We start from the raw sequence: 20675 nt of genomic DNA on the forward strand, positions 1-20675 counted from the left end.
GGGCCTCCGAGCACCGGCGGGGCCCGCGGCTCAGCCAGGCGCCCGCACTCCCTCCTCCCACGGCTCCTGCCTTCCAGAGCTTTATTCCAAAGAAACCCGTACAGGAGAGAGCGGCAAACCGGCCCCCACGCACCCTCCCCCCGCGCCTGGCCTCTGCCCCGTGCGCTTGCTAGCACGGAGCCGGCGACTGGATTAACTCCCGGTGCGATGGGCATTTTTGGCAAGAAAGCCCGAGGGGATGAGGTCAGCCGCAGGGGCACGGGCCTGGCTTCGAGTGAAGGCCGTCAGCGTGGTGCATGGAAGGGAGAAAGGTGGAGCCTCCTCGGTGCAGTCCCGTCTTCCGTGGACTCAGCCGGCAAACAGCCCGGCCCCCGGCACGGACGTGCCCGTGGCCAGCAGGTCCCTCCGGGGCAGCGGGATCTCCCCGCTGCTGGTGCTTCGGGGGTCCCCAAAATCCAGCTGCCGCGGAGGGCGCTGCCGCAGGTCACTTCTCGGGGGTGATGCCCCGCAGGTAGTACACCCAGGAGACGTCCGCCCCCACGCCGGCTGCCCGAGCGCAAGAGACCACCAGCTTGCTGGTGACGGGGGCCTTGCTGCCGGCCGGGCTGCCCTCAAACGAGACGGTGATGAAGATGTTTTTCTTGGAGCGTAAGTTCTCGGTAGCCCGGACGGTGAACGCCGGGTTCTCCACGTCGTACCTGAAGGCCATGTGCTGCAAGAAGACGTTTTTGAAGGGGATGGAGGTGCTGCAGCCCGCCTTGATTTGGAAGGGGCCCTGCGGCTTGGGCGGGACAGAGAGGCCGACGAGCGGGATGCTGTACTCCCCGCCGAGCGGGGAGGAGAGCAGCAGTGTCGCTCTGGATTCGCCCAGCTGGCAGGGCTCGTAGGTCACCTCCACGCACACCTCGGAGCCCCCCACGCAGGCGGGGGCCACGCTGATGGTTTTCTCTGTCTGGAAATCTGCGCGGTCGATCTGCATGAGGGACAGAGGAGACGACGGGGTCACAAAAGCAGACCCAGCCCTGGGGGCTGCAGCTCTGAGGGCGGGAACAGAAACAGCCGGGCAGAGACCAAGGGTGCCCCACATCACGCAGCACCTTGGCTGCACTTGCCCTGCTCCCGTTTCCAACCTCAGGTGAACGCCCATGATGAATGGCCATATGGTCACCCAAATGCTCCCACCAGGGACAACTCTGCACCCCAAACCTTGGGGGACCTTAAACCCCAGCCCTGGCAGTAACCCCAAAGTCCAAGCTCCAAGGGACCTGCAATAGCAGCTCCAACAAGGGCATCTGAGAGGGTCTGTGAGGGGGGACAGTCCAGCTGGGGACAGGCTCAGCTTTGGTGAGAAGACCCTCATGCTCATGTGGCCACCATGGTTAGACTAGGTCAAGCTGGAGGGGCAGGATCCCCCGAAGGAGAGCGGTGATGCCAGCGAGATGAGCTGCCTCCCACCCCTGCTGCCCAGCAGGGCTCCTTCTCTCCAGCAAGGGCCTGGGGGGAGGGAGCAGGGCGGGCTGGGGGCACCTGGAGGACGTAGTCTGTCTTCTGCCGGGCGTAGTTAATGAATTTGGCAGTGATGGTCTGGTTAGAGCCCAGTGCAGTGCAGAAGTAGAGTGGCTTCTCCGGCCTGCTCGCGGTGGCTTTCAGGTTCAGGTTGTAGTAGAAAGAGCCCAAGTCACTGCTCTGGAGCACCAGGTGCCCAGTGCTCTCCCCCATTTTCAAGGGCTGGTACTCAAAGACAAGATCAGCCTGGGAGGAACAGAAAGAGGAGCCAGAGGGTCAGGCAGAGAGGGGGGAGGCAGGGCATGGGATAGGGGGAAGCAGGACAGCAGCCCACCACCCTCAGTCACTCCAATTAGCAGGGCAGAGCCATGCTGAGAGAGAATTTACTCCAGGGACAGTCTCCAGCAGGCAAGAGCCCTCCAGCACTATCCCAGCAGCTTCCCACCCTGAAATACACTTCACCCATCACCCCCACATTAGGAAGCTCAAGTAGTTGTCCCCTTGCTTTGCTCACACACCATGTCCCCAATCCAACACCCCTCCGAGGACCCTAATAGCTCTGCAGCCTTTGCCATCTGTCAAATTTGAGTTTCAGAGAGGACAGGCTGGCATGCAGGCATCCCAGCAGTCTTCCTCAGGAAATCAGTGAAATCCCCAACTCCAGACAACTTACTCATGTGTTTCAGTAAGCTCTATGGTATTAGTGTAAGATTTTTCTTAGAGCTCATTCCTAGCTGTTCTCAGGAAGGCTGGACAGCCCTAATGGCAGTGCTGGTGAGGCTGGCACAGGAGGATGGGGGAGGCCCAACTGACCCTGCACAGAGGCTCTGTCCCAAAAAGAAACGATCATGGATGACACCGGGAAGCTGCACTTGGACAATGACCTGTGGGACACAGGTTGGTGTTTCTGCATATCACGGGGTAGCATGGCAGACTCCATCAGTGCAGGGCAATTCCCACTAGGGATATTCTCACACACTTCTTCCCCCTCTACTTCGGTTTGATCCTGATCATGTAAAATCTCTCCTCGGGTCAAAGTATTAGCAGGTGGGAGCTGTTACCCTTGAAAATAAGCCCCAGATAGAGCATGGAGGGCACCATCCAAAAAGCGGGACCCTCAAAGAGCACCTGCTCCCAGAAAGGCTGCAGAGAGAGAAAAGTGTGTTGGACAAGCTTTGCGCCTACCTCTGACAAAGCAGGAACAGTGAACAGCGGGGGAACGTTGATGTCGGGCACTTTGCAATCTGTAGCAAACGTCACTGGGACAGACAGAGGGTTGTCCACCCTGATGGATGAGGACACGCTCTCCCGAAGAGGGGTGACCAGTTCAATGGTGCTGACGGGTCCTGAAGCAGTAGCCTTGAAAGTGGCCATGTAGAACAAGTATTCCTCAGTCACCTCGTTGAGGAAGGTCACCTGAATCAGAGTGAAATGGAAGTATGAGTCACTGCACACATAAAAATATACCGGATGTGTTAAGCTAGCTGAAAGAGCCTCTAGCTCAGCACCCTTTCCCCACGAATGGCTGCGAGCAGCCACCTAGGAAGAGTGCAAGCTTTGTATTCTCCCGATTGCCAGCTGCTTTCAGCTCAGAAACATCCTGACCCACATGTGCTTAGCAGGCCTCAATGGATCTCCTCTCCCAGACCCTCACTGAGACTAAGAGCATGAGAGGTGTATGCAAAGAGCAGGTGCCTCCTGTTTGCTATCCACCTGGGATCTACAGTCCCACAGGTGGGCATGCAGACTTATGAAAACAGATGTGTAGCTTCTCAGTGAGCAAGCAGCTCTGTGAAGGACCCTGCCGCCCGGTGCCCACATTTACCATTGCGCTAAAGATCCCTTCCTTGTAGGAAAGGAACGTGAGCTTGTAGTCCTTCTGGGTGCAGCCAGGCACATCAATGTACTCCAGCCCCTGCAGCACAGAACTGCTTTCCAGCTTTTCTGGTTTGAGTATGTCCACTACCACGAGAAACCTGTGGGTGAGGAGGATGCGGGAAAGGTCAACAGGACTCCCATAGGATACCATCACATGGGGGGTACAATACAGCCCTTCTCATCCTCAATGCCTCAGGGAACCAGCTCTGACCCACCTGGAGAAAAGCCCTCCAGATGGGTCTTTTTTAGGCAATACATAGTTAGTATGATCCCAGACACCTCTGGCCAGAAACAGCCAAGGACACTGAAAAGCTTGCTGGAAGGAGCTTCCAGGTAGGGGAAAGCCCTTCCTTGCACTGCTGCAGGATTGCTGGTGAGATGAGACTTCCTGGCCCTGGCTCACCTCTGTGGTCTGTTCAGCCAGTTGGAGACGGGGATGAGCTCAGTGTGGGGAGTCCTGCATGGCACCTCCCGGAAAATAGACCCCGAACACTTTGGGGCCTCAGCTGTCCCCTGCAGGAGGTACTGCAAGCCTGTCCCGTCTGGGAACGGGAAGAAGATGGAGCCCTAGAAAGAAGGAAGAAAGCTGGTGAGCTCTCCTGCTTTCTGTCCGGACCTGTTGCTGGCTCTCGAGCACACCCGGGCCACCCCATACCTCAGGCTGTCACTTGAGTGGCTTTGACCAGGTGGAGGTGGCGGCGTAGCTCCCCGCTCAGGCTGGCACAGCCATAGGGAGTGGAGACAGCATGTCCGGGACAAAGCAAGGAAACACTGGCTCTGCTTTCAGCCCCGGCAGCACAGGTGGTCTGGCGCACATGGGCTATATCCTAACATCGTTTTCCTTGCCTGGCTACGCTGGTCACATCAGCTGCCAGCCCCTTGTCCCTGCAGGGACAGCTGTGGCAAGGGGGTGGCAGTCCCTGCTGAGCCCAACTGCCCTGATATCACTGCCAGGACTGTACTGGCTCTGGCGGCCCAGCTCTGTCGCCTTCTGCTCGAGCCCCAACATCCATCACCCAGAGAGTGGCCTGTGGGCTTGCACAGCAAGTTCCCGCCAGTCAAGGTGGGCCATGAAAAGTACTTGTCTCAGGTGACCATGGGTCACAGCCAAGCTCCCTCTATGGCACCCTCCTCTGCCCCAAGAGGGGCTGAAAACTCTGGGACTCGATGCAGGGCTGTACAATGTTAAAGCGATGCTGAGCACACACAGCCCTACAGAACACAGAGCTGCTCAGCAACCTTGAGATTCAGCCCAGAGATCTCCGGCCTCCTGCTCTGGCCTAAATTCTGCGTTGCTGTACGGTCAGCTGGAGCAAGGAACAGGGCAGGTATCTGACAGACACCTTCAGTACCCCAGAGCCATTCTGGTCTGACCCCCTTAATTTAGAGGCTGGTCTCTGGTCTGTCTCAGAAATAGCGCCCATGGAAACAGTTGTGCCAGTCATCCTGTCTGCCCAGCCTGAGACGGGGAGGAAGGGCTCTTTCCAAATCCTCCATGTTACCAAAGATGACGTCAAGAGAGATCGCTGTGTCATCTCCCACTTGACAGTGTGCTCTCCATCAGGGCTACACCAAAGAATGGCAGGGCAGTTGGCCCCTCTTGCTGTTGGCAGGCTGCAAAAGGACCCTAAGCAGCAACAGGGTCCAGCAGGGCAGTGCTGGCCAAACTGGCCAGGCCCAGGGCTTGGGGAGCTCATAGAGTCCGCAGGGCCGAGCACAGGGGTTTCTAAGCCCCCAGGGTGGCAGGGACGAGGAGCTGCACAGAACAAACTTCACTTCTTGGGGCCTTGGACAATCTGGCTTTTTAGGTTAGCTCCTCTGATATATCTGCTTGTCAGTGCCCACTTCCCACCTGCCCTTTCCCTATGCTCAGCCTCCAGCCACCAAGAAATCCAGCTTCCAACACAGGAGCACAGAATAATTCAGGCTGGAGGGGACCTCTGAAGGTCATCCAGGCCAACCTCCTGCTCAAAGTAGGGTTGACTACAAGGCTCATATTATGAAGTTCAGCATGCTGGCGCAGCTTATATACCTGATGTTTCTTGTTCTCAGAGGTCATGGTTAGGGGTTTGTAAGTGATCTCGTAGGGCTTGTTTTGTTGACTGGCATCTAGATGAAAAAAATCAGGACCTTCCCAGTGTTGTCCCTCGATGACAGGTTGCATGGTCCAGGCTTCGTTGCTCGGGTTGGACAGGAGGATGGTCTGGCTCTGCTTCTCACGCACGTCACATGTGAAATTCAGTGTCTGCAACAGAGGATCACAGAGGCTGCTTGGTCTTATTGAGGAATCCTTCCTGCTCTCAGTGGGGCTGGTACTTCCTCACCCACTTGCAGAGATGTGGAAGGAAGAGAGGGCAGAACCTGGAACCAGGGCCAGAGCTGTGGGGCAGCCAGTCTGGTGTGACCACCCGCCCCAGCTGGAAAGGGAGCCCATGCTGCTGGGGGGGCTGGGAAAGCTGGAAAGGGCTTGGACTGGCTCTATGCCAAGCCCTGTACCAGAGGGAAAAGCTTTTCCTAATCACATGCAAAATTTTGCTTTGGGCCATGGTTTTTAGTGTGAATCAATTTGTTTGTTCTTAGAGAATGCCTTGAAGGAGATTGGAGAGAAATGAGTCTTTTGCCTGCTAACTGCATGGGGCTGCAGCCTGAAAAGGAGCAGAGGAGAAAGAAAATGGGGAGTCCTGGAAGAAAACCTCCCCTGTGCAAGGACAGCACTGCTTCTGGGGTTGGAGCTGCACAGCCAGAGGTGTGCAAAGCCCACTGGGCAGGCTAAAGAGCAGGTCTGTGCTCTGTTTTAGGAGCGCAAGCCAAAAGCTCCCAGCTGCACCCTCCTGCAATGCCTGCGAGGGCCAGGAGCCTGCCATGCTGCATCCCTGCACCCCAGGAGCCAGATGCAGATGCTTTGCTCTCTCCTAGCGCTGAATGAAAATGCTGCGCACTGCTGCTCCCATGCCCCGACAGGGAGGAAGAGTGTGGCTGGGGGTGCAATACTGCGGGTGTATCTGGTAGCTCCACAAAGAGGGTCTCAGAACAGCCTCGCAGGGCATCACCGCAGCATGGGTGCCACACTGCAGAGCCAGGACAGCCGAGGTGCTAGTTGGAGGAGCAGCACTTTTCAACAGGGGAGGAAGAAAATGAAAGGGCTCCAAAATTTTGGAAATCCTGCCTGATAGTTTTTTCAGCTCTCTGGGATACCCAGGCAGGATGACAGGCAGGAGTGAGTCCATGTGTGTACTTGGCCTTTTGCCCTTCCCTGGGAGAGACATGGTGCGGATGGTGAGGTCGGTGGGGTGGGACCCATCCTGACTCTGCTTCTGTTACCTCTTTGGTCGCTGGGAGCTCCATGCAGCATCCTGCCAGTGTAAGCCGGAGCGGCTCACTGCCCTGGATGAAGCACTGCAGGCCATCGTACTGGATAGCCTGGCTCGGCTTGGAGGGGTGGAAGGTCACAAGTAAGGGGATATTCATTCCTGGGGAGATGTAACCCTTTGTGGGGCTGATGGAGAAATCTGGCTCGAAGCTCTTGATGGCCCACTTAAACCTTACCAAGGAAAGAACAAGGACAGAAAAGAAGGATTAATAACTGTGAGGCTGCGAATGCAGCGTGCTGTCTTCTAAGAGCTTCAAGTTGGGCAAGACTCAGCTGCACCTATTTGCAAACAAGCACTTGGATGTAACCCCTCGCTAAATCCTAGGGCTCGACTGCAAGGCCTCTGAGCAGGCCTGCAGTGCTGGATGTCCCTCAGCACAGCGTCACGCGGGTGAAGGGCCCAGGAGCATGCAGTGGAGCAGAACTGGCCGATGGGCAGGCTGAGTGTCCTTGGCAAGGCTCTGCCAGCTGGCCCCAGCTCACAGGCTGGTCCTTTTCAGCCTGCCGCCTTGTCTCTGGGACGATAAAGGTGATGGGAACAACCGTCTGGGCAGCCACAGCCCCATCGTGTCCCCAGCCCTCATCCGAGCTCTCAGGCACTCAGGGAGAGCAGGGTTTTGCATTACCTGACACCTATGTCACCTGTGTTCTGCATGACAATGCGTTGGCAAGTGCGGCTCTGCTGCAACACCGCTCCAAAGTTGATGTGTTCCCGGTCCAAGCTCACATCGATGCCCTGGCAGGAGCCCTGTACCATGAAGAGGGAGCGCACCAGGCCATGGCACTCCAACATCACTTCTTCACTGAATGGCAGAATGCGGCGCTTTGGGGAGAAGATCACCTCCACTTTACAGGTATCTCCTTTGGGCTTCAGACTTATTTCATTGGTAGGGTTCAAGCAGAGAACCTGCCCAAAGAAATGAATGGAGGCTACTTCACCTGGCAACTGAGCTGTGAATCCTTCAGAGCTAGAGTTAGAGGAGATTTTTCCAGTCATGCTTAGATTCATTCCTGTTCTGTCCCCACCAACATCACTCCAATCTCAGTCAATCTCTGATACTCATCCCTAGGTACCAAAGATGTTCTCTTGTACGATGTCCATATGGCCATGGGGAGCTGGACTGTGACTTCCAAAGTCATTTCACATAAGCTCCAAGAGAGCTGTAACTCTTTGTCTTTAAAGTATGGTTTATCTCCCTTAACTTTATGTGTCTAGAATATATGGCTGCAACCTAATGTAGGAGTCTAAAACACATCAGAGGAATTACGCCTACTTCTCACTTTTGGCTGTTAAGAGAGTCTGGGCACCTACCTCGCATGAGACATCTACATTGCAAGCATTTACTGGTAGATCATTAGCCTGGACAACATGCAATTATAGTTAACCCTAATTAAACCATCCTAATCCCATACAGTGGCAAACATTATATAAAATACTGAGCAACATAATTCTGAGGTGAAAGAAGAAACTCTGAAGCTGAGAGTGATCATCTTCTCTATAGATCAATTAAAACATATTCTGCTTTAACCGTTTGGGAACTTTGATTACTAGTACCCACAAGGGGGGAAAAAATTTCTTGAGGAAAATGGGTCTGGGCTATTTTTGCATGAGAGAATATTGATATATTGGATAGAGGAGGGCTGATCAGTGCTGCATTTCTCTTACGCACTGACTGCCATGTCTACAAAGCAGGAAATCTGATCCTGGAGTCTCTAGGCAATTTCAATTCAATTAACAAGTAGTTCTGGGGATGTCCATGAGGAAGCTAAGGACACACGATCTGCCTGCACCCCAGGCTCTCTGGGTCTGCCCCAGCCTGGAGCTTTGTAGTCATTTTTATGCAGTGCTAAATCAGAGATAATAAACCTTCATGAGTGAAGGAAGATGTTCATTTGGATACAGCAATGTGTTAGGGCAAAGCTAGCTCCTGTCCAGAGGAACTCACAGCTACCTGCAGACATCCCTGTAGGCGCAGTAAAGTGTTCTCCACTGAAGGAAAAGGCCTTACCCCAGCTTCTTGCAACTCTGACATGGTGTACATGAAATTGAGCTTAAAAGTGAGAGGGGCAGCACTGTTGTTTGCTATGGTGACAATCTTCTTCACTGTCTGTCCGATGGAGAGGGCTCCCAACTTCACCACCTTTCTTTGCGGTTCCACAACGTCAACCTGAGGCAGGAGAGATCAGTATGAAGTGAAAGGAAAGAGCACTCGGGTTGGCAGAGGACCAAAACATAGCAGACTGGGGAAGAGAGATGAGGAAAATGAGAGAGAAAGCCAAGCTGGCTGGCTGATACCTGGAGTTTTAGGATTTAGGTTTCATCTCACCTTCATTTCTGTGCCCTTTCCTCGGACCTCAACAGTCTGTTGGGAAAGACCATTGATTTCAAAAGGGACAAGCTCATGGTAAGACACAGCCTCTCTGGGATAGAAAGTGATGGGCACCTCCACCGTCCCTCCTGGAGATAGCACGCAGCCTCGGAAGTCCACCTCCAGGTGCGCGGTGCTGGTGAACAAGCAGTTCAAGCTGGGAGAAAGCACAGCAAAGAGGAACAGAGGCGTCACAAGGCTGTGTGCTCAGCAGGCAACACCAGGGCTGCCTGCCGCTCCCCATTCCCCTTCATTGCCTCCTCAGGCTGCCATCCACAAGCGTCATTAGGGCCCACTGGCTGTGTCCAGGGGTCTGTTTATCGTGGGAGCTGGCCATCTTCAGCTCAGCAGATGGGGAAATAGTCTGAACAGGTGTGTGAATAGCACTCAAGGAGAAGTGAATACAGGCAAAATGAAAGATTCAAATCAGCCTGAGTCAGCAGAGTTGAGGCATGAAGGAGGCTAGTAATGTTACGTACTAGTGTAAAGCATCTTATAACCTCAAAGAATAGAGGGTGCCTCCCTGCTGCCAGGCAGGATGCCTGTGCTCAGCATGCCGGATGGGATGAGGGGGCCTGTGCTGAACTCCCTGCTCTGCGGTAGCCTCCCTGTGATACCTTAACCAGGCTCTTCTGGGCCTTGCTCAAACTCAGGTAACTCAGAGGACTGCAGAGCAGAGCAATCCAGCCTGCTTGGCTTGCCTGCGCTGCCAAACCCTGTCTTCTTATACCGCCAAAATAGAGGGGTGGGCACACAGGCGGGGAGGACTGACACGGGCATGCAGTCCCCACTGGCTCTGCAGGTCTGGCTACCGCGAGGAGTCAGTGGCAGCGCTGTCACTCCAGGGAACGTCAGGGCAGGTGGTCAGAACACGGCCCTGCTCCCTCGCCTGCGGTACCGGCTAAGAGCCCTGCTCACCACGAGGGCACAGGCCAGTCGTGTGCTGAGCAGGGGCCGAAGGAGTGATCAGAGAAGGCCTACCTGACATCCTTGTCTGCCTTGTTAGTGATGACGAGGGTCTGCTGGGCAGGCGGCATCCCGGCGTGGTAGACAAAGCAGGCCCCAAAATTGAGTTTAGCGAAGGAGAAGTGGACAGTGGGCACCACCACAGTAGCCAGCAATACACAGGTGAACGTGGGGCCCTTGCTGATCTGTGGTGGGGGGAAAAGACAGCATGAGCCAGGTGAAGAGGTGGGAACCGCACCCGGAGCAGGAACTGAACACCGGAGATGGCTGAGGAAGAGGATGGGGGACTACTGGCGGCAGTGACAGTAAGGGAGAGCAGGTGCCAAAAGGACCCCAGAATGGAAACAGAAAGTGAAAGGCTTGGGCCGAGGGAGTAAGGTTTTAGGAGAGTCACTGCCCTGCTTTGTACAGGTGCCTAGAGCTGCCATTCAGCAGTGCAGCCACATGCCGGCAGGGCCTCTGTCAGCTGTGGGAGCTGGCTCAGCGGGGGCCTGGCAGAGAGGAACAGGCCCATCCCAATGCACATCTACGGTCCTCCCCAAATTAGGGGCAGAGAGGGCCTGGGGGAAATGTCCTGCCTCAAAAGCAAGTGGGCCTGGGTCAGCACTTTTTACAACGTTCAGTTCAGCAGCTGTCAGGCTCTTCAGTTGGGTGGAAGGGGCCTTTCTGCCAAATTTGGCTCTTCAGTGATGGAGCTCATGCCTCTCTGTGGGCTCCTGCTGCCTAGCTGGTGTGTAGGGAAGGAGAAGGTCACATTCTGAACTCTGGCCCCTCACCTGCAGCGTCAGCTCTACATTCTTCATAGAGCACATCTTCCGTGGGTGGAAAGTCAGCAGAGTCTCTGCTTTCCCCTCGGCCTCCACGCTGCCCATCTGAGGGGTAAGGGTAAGGAACTGTTTCTGTGCTGGGGGGCCCTTAAGTTCCCATGAGAAGGTGAAGTTCAACTTCCCGGTATTGCTGATAGTGAAGATGTTTTGAATGTTTTCATTTAGTTCCACCTGTGGGGAGAAGGCAGTAGGGGTTACAGCACCTGGAAAGCACCAGCCAGCACAGCAAGTGCTCCTTCCTAATGCTCTCCGGGATCTTGTACAGTCAGCTAATGACTCACTCTAAAGACTGAATTATACACATAAATGAGGAAAAATGTTCCCTCGTGTTCAAGCATATTTGCAAAGCTTCTGGTTAGGGCCCAACCTTGCAGGGCTCAGGGAACCAGTGCCACTCACTTTCTTGAAGTCAATGACGTTGATCTCCTGTGCACTGAGCTCAGCGACACAGCCATCCCTGTCCTCAAACTGGACAGACACGTTCATGCTATATGCGGTGGCCTTGATGTTCAAGGAGAGGGGCTGGGGCTTCCTCTTGACATCACATATGAGGTTGAAGACCACCTCTCCTTCTAGTGTTGGTATGAAGAAGATTGTAATTGGACACCTGGGGAGAGAAGACCTTTACTGCTCCATTCACTGCTTCTTATAGCTTTCTTGGCCCCACATTGTCTGGTCCACAAGAGAGCAGCTGTGCAACAGCTGGGGTGGGACATCAGGCCTGGGAGAAACCAGGAGCAGCACCCTGCTATATCGGCGCCTTCTGCTATGGAGCAAATCCTGTTGAGAGCTGTTTTGGGTATGACTACGATAGGCAGTGAAATGACATATAACAACAGGATATAGAGGATATAGATATAGAGGATATAACAACAGGGGAGTGATCCCTTAACTAAAATGGAATTTAATGCTCTGTCCATGTGACATGGGGCAGCATCACACTGAGATCCCGCTTTTGTCCTGAACACAGAGTAGGGCATTCCCAGAGACTCCCAGTTTCTCCTTTATGTGACAGGTAGGGTACCCTTCTGCAAGAAGGGTAACAACCTTCTTGCAGAGAGGAAACATCCAGCTCCCATGGCAGTCGGAAGTGCAATGGGGGCTTCGCTGGACTGCCCCTTTATAATTTCTGTGTAGGGCCTGGGTACGTGATCAAACACCATCAAACTGCAGAGACTTAAGGAGTTAGGGCTTGTCAGATGAGCCACAGTAACTGCTGCAGATGCTCTCTTATCTTGCATCCAGTGGCAAGCCAAAATGCAGCAGCTTTTTAGCCACAACAAAGCTGTCCAGAGCTAATGTGTTCTCTTTACACTGAGGCAGGCTATGAGCAGGCACCAGGACATCCATGGGGCACCCACGGTGCATCAGCAGGTGAGCTGGTGACTGGTTATACTGCTCTACCTCAATCATGTTTTATCGCATCTCATAGCTGCAGTTTGCAAGAAAAGAGCATGAATTTGCTGACAGCTGATCCTGCAAAACAGCTAGTGATAAAAGCCTTGTTAACCTGTTGCTGTCCCCACTGATGGCCTTAAATGCTGCCTGCAGTGCTGCTTGCATGCCTTGCTGGTCTTGGTGTCTTTGCACAGAGCATGTGTGATGGGCCCTGTCACTAAAGGGAACACAGGGAAGAGAGACAGCTTGCACACTTGGAGCTTCTGGCTCAGGGGATCACAGGGTTCAAACACAAAAACATGCTGTTTTCATCAAAATCAGACGATCCAACCCTGAATTTCTCCAGGAAGGGGGCCTAGAAGACCAGATTACCCAGACACAGCCATTTTACAGAGACAGCAGCAGTTTAACTGTGTCCTCCTTTGGGGAGAGAATTAAACAAGCCACATGTCTGCTATTGCTGAGAGTCCCCTGGTGACTGCAGAGGGGAGACCCTCAAAAGCAAAATCGACAGTGCAACATTTGGCACTAGGGAATCTGGCTGCGAGCCCACAGTGGTGTCTGTGAGCCCTGGTACCTTGAAAGGGGTGCGATGGAGCCTTCCAGGGGCTCTACTTTCAAGCAGGCGTTGCATCCCTCTGGGAAGAAAGAACTTTCCCTGAAAGCAAAGCTGAAAGCCTCTTTCTCGCTGTTGATCATGTAGATTGTCTGGTACATCTCGTGCCCTGGGGTAAGGACAGAGCAACAGCTGAAAACCCTTAGTTTTTCTGGCAACCAGGCCACCACCACACAGCATGCTCCTGCCTGCCAGCTGAGCCCAGCAGGCAATTTGCACGGAGGGGTGCTGCCTGCAATGTGGCACGCTCAGGACATGGACACCCCGCCTGTGATGGTGGCCTGCCTGCTGGGGGTAGCTCCATCGCCTTCGGCTGTGCACTCTGAGCTGAAATCCAGCTCCCCCTGCTTTTCCTGAGCACACACCAGCCACCATGGGATCAGTGAACAGTAAAATCCGAGATGTTTTAAAAGATAATTCAAAGAAACCGCCCTCAAAAGGCCTACCCCCAAAATAGTTCTGCCCATACAAGAAGTGAGACGCTGCATAGCTGGTCAGGATCCCACAGGGCTGGAGTATTGTTATATACTTCAGGTGAAGGTGTTTGGTAGCAGCAGAAAGACAACAGTCTTCAAGGACATCACTTTGAGCAGAAGGCAGACCCCATTTCTGAGATCCCCTCCTCATGCTCACATGCTCCAGGACACCAGAGCAGTGACATGGGGGCTCTGCCAGGCTGAGGCGACTCACAGGTACATGCAATTCTGACCTCTCCAGGATCCCCTGCCCTCTCCCCAACTCTTCCTTTGGCAACAGCCCCAACCACATGCCTTCCTCCCTTGCCCTTCCTCTCCCTCATACACTTGGGTGCTGACTGATCTGCTCACAAGTGCTTGTTTCCACTTACAGCTTCCTCTTTAGAGCTTGCCAGAGTAACAGGACTGCTGGGGCCCTGGAGGGGTACATATCTGCAATGCTCTCACTGTGGTACTCACCAACTAACAGCGAGTGGAAGCTCAGGTGGGATCTGTCCAGAGACACTAATGGGTCGGTGGTGTTGCCCACCAGCAGAAACGGGATTGAAACACTCTGCTCAGGGATTGTAAAGACCCAGAATGATTCTGTGATGTCCAGGTGCTGAGGAATGAATTCAAACTTGATCTGGGGGAGAAAGAGGCAAATGAAGGGTAGTTGCTGCCCACGGCAGGGGTAAGAAGAGGGAGCTATACCATACAAAAACCCCAGAAAAGCTCCATCTTACGTTGCCCATGTGCTGCCAGCTCTGAGAGAGGCCACTGTGCCACTTACAGCCCAAACACATCAGAAATGGTGCACAGCAGGAGAACAGATTTCATATTTTGCCAGGTCATTACTGTGTAGTCAAAGGTTTCTTCGGGGCTTTGGCTAAAGCAAGCCCTAGGATGCCCCAGGAAGTGTAGACACAGCTGGTATCAGACTGGCACACATATGAACCAGACCCACCTTCTTCATTTTTTGTACTCACCTCTACCTTCTTCTCTGGCTGGATCTGACCTCTCTCTGTGAGGCAGGAGAAAGCTGGGTGTTCTCTTGGTGCTTCGGGGTCTTGGCAAGTCCACTGGAAGGAATACGTGGAACTGGTTGGGTTCATAAGCAGGAAGGCCCTGGGCACACAAAGCAGAAAGGACTTCTAAGGTGGGGTTGAGATGTTAATGACTCTGTCCTGCAGCAGACATCAGGCACTGCCAGTTCTGGACACAAGCTGGAAGGAGTTGTTGGGTATAGGTGGACAACACTGGGAGCATGGATGCTTCATCTGCTTCTTGGGGGCCCTGTTTGTCTCCTGGCTGGATACAGGTAATAGCTATCAAAAAAGGAATTAAGTAGGGTGTATCTGAACTTCTGTGCCTAAGAATGGTAAGATCAAATGAATGCAGTAAAATGAAGTCCAAAGAGACTCTTTTGGGAGATGGCATTTGCTGTTATGGTTGAAGCTTTCACTGACCCTGCCTGACTGGTATTTCAAAGGAGCAAGAATGTCCCAAGGACACCTTCCAAGGGACAAAGGATGTTCTGGCCACAAAGCTGGGGATACAGGTCCTCTCAGACTGATCCACGCCAGGTAGGAAACACTGCCAGCTGCTCTTTTTGAAGGAAGAGACAAAGAGAGCAAAAATGGCTGGTTGGTCTTCACTGACCAGCTTCTTCCAGCCCCAAAACAGGCTGGTGGCCAAGTGTCAACAGATTATAGAAAAGGTACAGATATATTGTAGGGGCTTGGAAGAGGGGCTAGAGAGGTCTCTGGTTAAGCAGGGGGGACCAGGCAACCACTGACAGGAGAAACCATGTCCACACCTACCTGCTCTTCCTGCTACACACTCCAACTGCTGAAAACTCAATCACTCTTGTGTTGGGATCTAACATTGTCCCCTTAGGTCCCCGCAAGTCTGGGTTGCGTCTGTTTGCAGTGATGTAGTCAGAGTCTTCCAATTCAAAGTGGCAGTGTGGCAGCAGGCTTTTCCCCCTCACAACCACTTCTGGGCCCTTCTGATTTGGCTGCAGGTTAGGAATACTAGGAAGAAAGGGACCAGTATTAGCCAGGTTAACACCTCCAGACACCCAGCTGCCTATGTGTTTCCTTATGGAGCAAGCAGTGTTGCGTTCTCTTTCAGTACCTGCGCTGATCAACAAACCAGACAGAAGCACACTCCCTGCCACAGAGGCAGCAGAGGTGAAATGGCAGAAACACGGCTAGTTACATATCTAGAGACCAAAAGCAGCACGTAGCTTTCTATGTGGATAAGGAGGCTGTGCCAGTCAGATAAGCAGGAATAGCTAGGGACTAGCTGGCCCCTTGACAACCTTTCTGGATCTCCCAATCTGGATTTTGCAACCTCTGGGCAACCTCGTACACATCTCCAAAAGCCAGTGTCCAAAAATCTAAGCCTTGGGGGCTGGAGAGATTCCCCAAAGCCGCCCAAAGATGATTCTAGTCACAACACCCTACTGATATGGCACAGAAGAGAGTCAGGAGTTACTTTCCATCTCTCTGAAAAAGGCTTTGTAAGAATCCCTCAAAAGAGGTTAATATTTCATAAAATCTCTTTTCCCAGCGTCTCTGTACCAGCTTCTACCACGCTAGATGATCCTCTCTGCTCCTGTGTGTTCGTTGTTTCTCCTGCCTCTCTGGGGCTGGCTCTTTCCAGGTCTGCATTCCCACCCACCCCAATCACAGGCAGTACCATGACTGCCCACCAGCAGTGCGAGTCAAAAAGGGACCAGGCCTGGATGTTTCTTACCTGCAGAGCATACAGCTCTCAAACTCCCCCACATCCACTGGACAGAATTTCATCTGGAAGACCTGCTCCTGACTAGCAGGGATGGTGCCGCTGCAGGGCTCTACAGCGAACTGTGGGGTGGTGTTGATGGTGCTCAGAGAGGAGGATGGAGAGGAGGAGACATGCTCCAGAGAGCAGCCCAGCTGGCTGGAACAACGGCTGGTCTGGAGTTTCATGGAAGCACCAGAAGTGGAGGAGTGGAAGTTCCCTGTGGTGAGGAACAAGTTAGTGGGACATCTTCCAAGAAGGAAACCTTCTGTTCTCAGCACCTTTCCCTCCTGTTTCAGAGGGAGGGAAGGGAAGCTGGGATGCACCTGGCCTAAAGCCGTTGGCAAGGAAACCTGTCTGACCAAATGCTTTCAGCAGGAGGATTCCCACAGAGGAACAACATGAGCTGTCAGGTCACTTTTTGCTTCTCCTCTCTCACTGCTTACTAAATCCTAATCTCAGAAAGTCTTAGGGATAGGTGGAAAAGTGAGGACAGACAGAAGGGAGAATTGGGGTGGGGGGACGAAGGTAGTGAAGAAGCCCAGTAGAGACATAGAGAACTGCTTATATCAAGATACCACTGAACATCACCCTGTGCAAGAGGCTTGGATGAAGGCCAGGAAGCTCTGGCTGTTAGTAAATTGAATGAGCTCAGGACTGAAGCCAGCTGCTTCAGTCCATGCTACTAAACTCTCTCCACCTCCAGAACTGGGTAGCTAGATGCAAACTTCTCCCGAGGAATGGTTCCTGGCCACTGTTAATTCCCAAATCATGTCCAGGAACTCCTGGGAGAGTGTCCGTTGCCTTGGGTCAAAACAATGCCAACTAACCGCACAGAGGAGCATCCAGGAAAATTCCTGGTACTGTTTCATGTCCTGGTACAGACAGCCTCAGTGCTTAGGGACAGTGCTAAGTCCTGCTCTTCTGTTGCCTACAGTACTGAATTTAGGTTGTTGTGCATGGTGGAGAAAAGGTTTCTTGGAAAAGCACTGCTCTGTCCTTCACACCCTCTTCTTCCTTCCTCTTTATCAGACTCTTCTAACAGACAACCAGACAGCTAACGGCACAGCCAAACACTCCAGCTTCAGTACACATGTGCCCTCTGCCAGGGAAGAGCCAACACAAGAACCCACTGGGGAGGGAGTTAAACATGTTCAGGGGCTGGGCTCTTCCTGCTTGTCCCAGCAGGTCAAGAAGGATGTCAAGATGCCTGTGCCAGGAAGCGTGAGGCATGACAGACCTCCTCATACCTATTTCTGCTGAGATGTCTTAGAGACACAGCCCTGTCTCCCTTCAGGAAACCACCCTGCTCTCGTGTGCTCAGACACAACCACGCTACTGCAAGTTTAATGAATCACTCCCCAGCCGCTGAGCTCCAATAGCTGCCTGTGAGCAGGGTCTCAGCCTGCAGCAAACGCTGCTGTGACTGAGTCAGGAAGGTTAATTTTAGACAGTGACTTTGCATTTGCACTGGACTGAGGAACTGCATGCAGACAGTGACTGCAGGCCAGCTGATGCACAGTAACTCATTACACCATCATGCTCTCTGTCTTGATTTTCCCCGTCTCTGAGACTTCCCAGACAGATGCCCTGATGGTCCCTTCCAGGTCTTGACCTTCCATGTGGCTCTGCCCTGAGCCAGGTTTGAGCTCAGCCTGGCTCTGCTCCTGTGCAGAGTGCAAGCATCAGAGTAAGCATAGGACTGTCTGAAAGGAAGAGGGGGGCAAGGAGAAAGTCTTCGGCTGCAGTTTGGAAGATGCTGATGATGCTGGAGGCCTGGGCAACTGAGAAGAGGCAATTCCTGCTCTGGCGTGAAGCATCTGATCTTTTCCCTGAGCTCTCAGCAGCTGACTGAAATCCCAGGCAACCCCAGGCAGCACATAGAGATGGTGCCTTACCTTCAGGACTGGTCAGGAGCAGTTCCCCAGTATAGCTGACTGCTCTTTTATCCTCCACATCTGCCATCCAGGTGTATTCTAGGGCCACATTCCCTGTATTGGACAGCTGGAAACTGCAAAACAACAGGGCAGAAGGAGACAAAGAAGAAAAGAAAAAAAATCCCTATAAATGCTAAGCGAGTAGAGAAACAACATTGTAAGGTGGGCTCCTGGCACTCTTTTCTTTGGGGAAGGACATAGTCCTCAGCATAAACAGCTGTACTGTGTCTAGATTGCTGCCCTGGGCTGCCTGGAGACAAAGTATCTACATGTTTGGAAGGTAAGAAGGAGGGTCCAGACATATTCCAGCCTTGTACCTCAATTTAACATTATTTTGACTGCTAACCTCTCCTCAGGCAGATAAGCTCAGGCAACGTGCAACGAGGGCAAAAACACTGTTATTCTCAGGAAAAAAGGCTGGCAGAATTGGACCTCTCCTGACACATCTAGGGCATGCTTGGCTTTGTGTGCTTTGTGCACCCAGCTGGGACTTGGAGAGGGCAAAACAATAAATGATTTGTTTAAGGGGAAGAACAGCAGGTGAGGCTGGAGGTAAAGCCCCAGAAGGGATTCTGGTCCAGATGTGAGGGATCTGCAGGCTGCTGGTTTGTGCCAGGGGATGTGTGGAAGCTGAGACCTCAGACCTAGCAGGCAGCAGCATCCTGGTCCAAGGCTGATCAGCCTGTTGGAAATCAGAAGAGGTTTATTAAATGGCCCAGCAATGAGCATGTCAGTGTGAGCCTTCTGCTGGCACAGGAGCATAGGTAGAGGGAAAAGCAGTGGCCACTGGAGAGTACAGGGTGGCTCTGGGGGAGCAGACCCTGGCTGCGTAACAGAGTCTCCTGGGACAAAGGCAGTTCACACTCGCCGGTCCTGCCTGGCCTCTGTTACTCACGTGAATGTCCTCGTCTGGAAGAGCAAGGTCTCCTTGAACTGAATCACGTCCGTATCCAGCTTGAACTCAGCATAATCAACAACAGCGCTGAGGCGAAGCTCCACCTCACGGCTGCTCTCTTCCAGGACAGTGTGAGCTGGCTCCGGGTCTGTCTCAATCACCTCCAAACAGAACAGGGAAGAGCCACTGAGCACAGCCCAGAAAGCCAGACTGAGCAAGGAGTCCTCTGGGCCGGGTATAGGGAGCTAGGAAGGACTGATCCCATTTATTTCCCTGCAAGGAAGACAAAATCTGACCGTTCCTCCACAGCATTCATTCCTCCCTCTCAACCAAAGCTATGGGGAAGCATGAACCTTGATGACAACTGCGAATACACCTGTGGGGAGTGTGACCAGGTGCCAGTCCCTGTGCTTCAATCCTGGAGAGTGTCTGATCTTTTTCCTGTCCCCCTACAGATCTATCAGACCTCTAAATTACAATTAAGTTCCCCTGCTAGAGCTCTGTGGATGGAGAAGCCCAAGAATGAATAAACCTAGAAAGCACCTTTTCTCCTTGTCTTAGGAAAAGGTTATTCCCTGACGTAATGTGTGCAGTGCTATCTGCGTTGAAGTGGACAGGTGTTTTGGGATGGGAATGAACTCACTAGGAAAGTCTCTGACTGCTGGTGCTCTGCTGGAGAAACAGTTTGGTTGAGAGATCTTACGGTGGTCTAGAAACTAGGGAAGAGCCATCACCCAGAATGAGAGTGATTGACCAATAATGACAGTAAAGAGAGAGTTTCTGGAGACAATACTTCTCCGGACTCCTATATGACTGCCATAAAATACTCTGGGCATAATGAGATATCCCCTGCTTTATAGGAACCACATCTGAAACTTCATGTATCAGTGCAGACAGAGCTCACTCACAACATGCCAGTGGGCTAGCCAGCATACACAGAAGGGAGCTAGTGTCATCCTTCACTTCAAAACAAGAGGCAGAGCACAGTGGCTTCAAGTCCTTGTTGGTGCAAAAGGCACTGAATCACATGAAGAGATTTCAACACCAATTAAGTCACCTTAGGAATCATAAAATGTGACCTACGTTATAACACAGCTTGCAACACTTTCAGCATTGCTTTTGGCTGAGACCAATAGCTTGCACCTGACTGAAGCATCTCTTGTAGTAAGACTTCGCATCTTGATGGTATCAGGTCACCATGTATCCAACTCTCCTCTGTAATTCACTGCTGGTTAAACTCACTGATGGTTCAAATTTCAGGAGGAAATAAGTCCTGCTTTGCCAGCAGAGTAGGTGGCCGGCTGCCACGGGCAGCTCTTTTCTTGTAACCTACATTAGCATTTGATATCTTGCTTCTTACCTTCTTCTTGACAGGCCGCATGGTCAGCTGGCCCCTCGTGGCATCTACCCACTTGACAGTGTGCAGGCGGTCATCCCAGTCAGGGACCTGGTCTGCTGGCAGCTGGAAGACGATCTTAGCCACCTTACACTTCACAGGGTGCATTCTGAAGGTGACTGCGACATCTGATTTCAAGGTCACTGTAACATCCTTAGCACAGCCAGCGTGGAGGTGTCCCACCTACAGAGGACCAGAGAGCCAAGATCAAACCGGAATCACTGGCAAGGACATGACTGGCAGCAGAGGGATTGATATGGTGAGCAGCTTTG

General features: G+C 52.8%; 1 protein-coding gene across 1 annotated transcript in view; it reads right to left on the reverse strand.

The window, feature by feature from the left end:
* Positions 1-67: 67 nt before the first annotated feature.
* The window catches only part of HYDIN (HYDIN axonemal central pair apparatus protein), a 171943-nt gene continuing 151335 nt past the window's right edge, over positions 68-20675 (reverse strand). Inside the window, exons 65-85 of the mRNA XM_026107399.2 lie at positions 20368-20586; positions 19008-19168; positions 18074-18186; positions 16149-16395; positions 15209-15421; positions 14375-14513; positions 13866-14031; positions 12892-13039; positions 11316-11523; positions 10866-11087; positions 10105-10274; positions 9082-9280; positions 8764-8922; positions 7381-7661; positions 6706-6925; positions 5417-5629; positions 3788-3951; positions 3332-3482; positions 2692-2922; positions 1528-1752; positions 68-973 (exon numbers count right to left, since the gene is read on the reverse strand). Coding sequence (XP_025963184.2) covers positions 485-973; positions 1528-1752; positions 2692-2922; positions 3332-3482; positions 3788-3951; positions 5417-5629; positions 6706-6925; positions 7381-7661; positions 8764-8922; positions 9082-9280; positions 10105-10274; positions 10866-11087; positions 11316-11523; positions 12892-13039; positions 13866-14031; positions 14375-14513; positions 15209-15421; positions 16149-16395; positions 18074-18186; positions 19008-19168; positions 20368-20586 — 4338 coding nt within the window. The 3' untranslated portion in view covers positions 68-484. The remainder of the gene's footprint in view (positions 974-1527; positions 1753-2691; positions 2923-3331; positions 3483-3787; positions 3952-5416; positions 5630-6705; positions 6926-7380; positions 7662-8763; positions 8923-9081; positions 9281-10104; positions 10275-10865; positions 11088-11315; positions 11524-12891; positions 13040-13865; positions 14032-14374; positions 14514-15208; positions 15422-16148; positions 16396-18073; positions 18187-19007; positions 19169-20367; positions 20587-20675) is intronic.

Source organism: Dromaius novaehollandiae, chromosome 13 (genome assembly GCF_036370855.1).
Source record: "Dromaius novaehollandiae isolate bDroNov1 chromosome 13, bDroNov1.hap1, whole genome shotgun sequence".
Taxonomy (NCBI): domain Eukaryota; kingdom Metazoa; phylum Chordata; class Aves; order Casuariiformes; family Dromaiidae; genus Dromaius; species Dromaius novaehollandiae.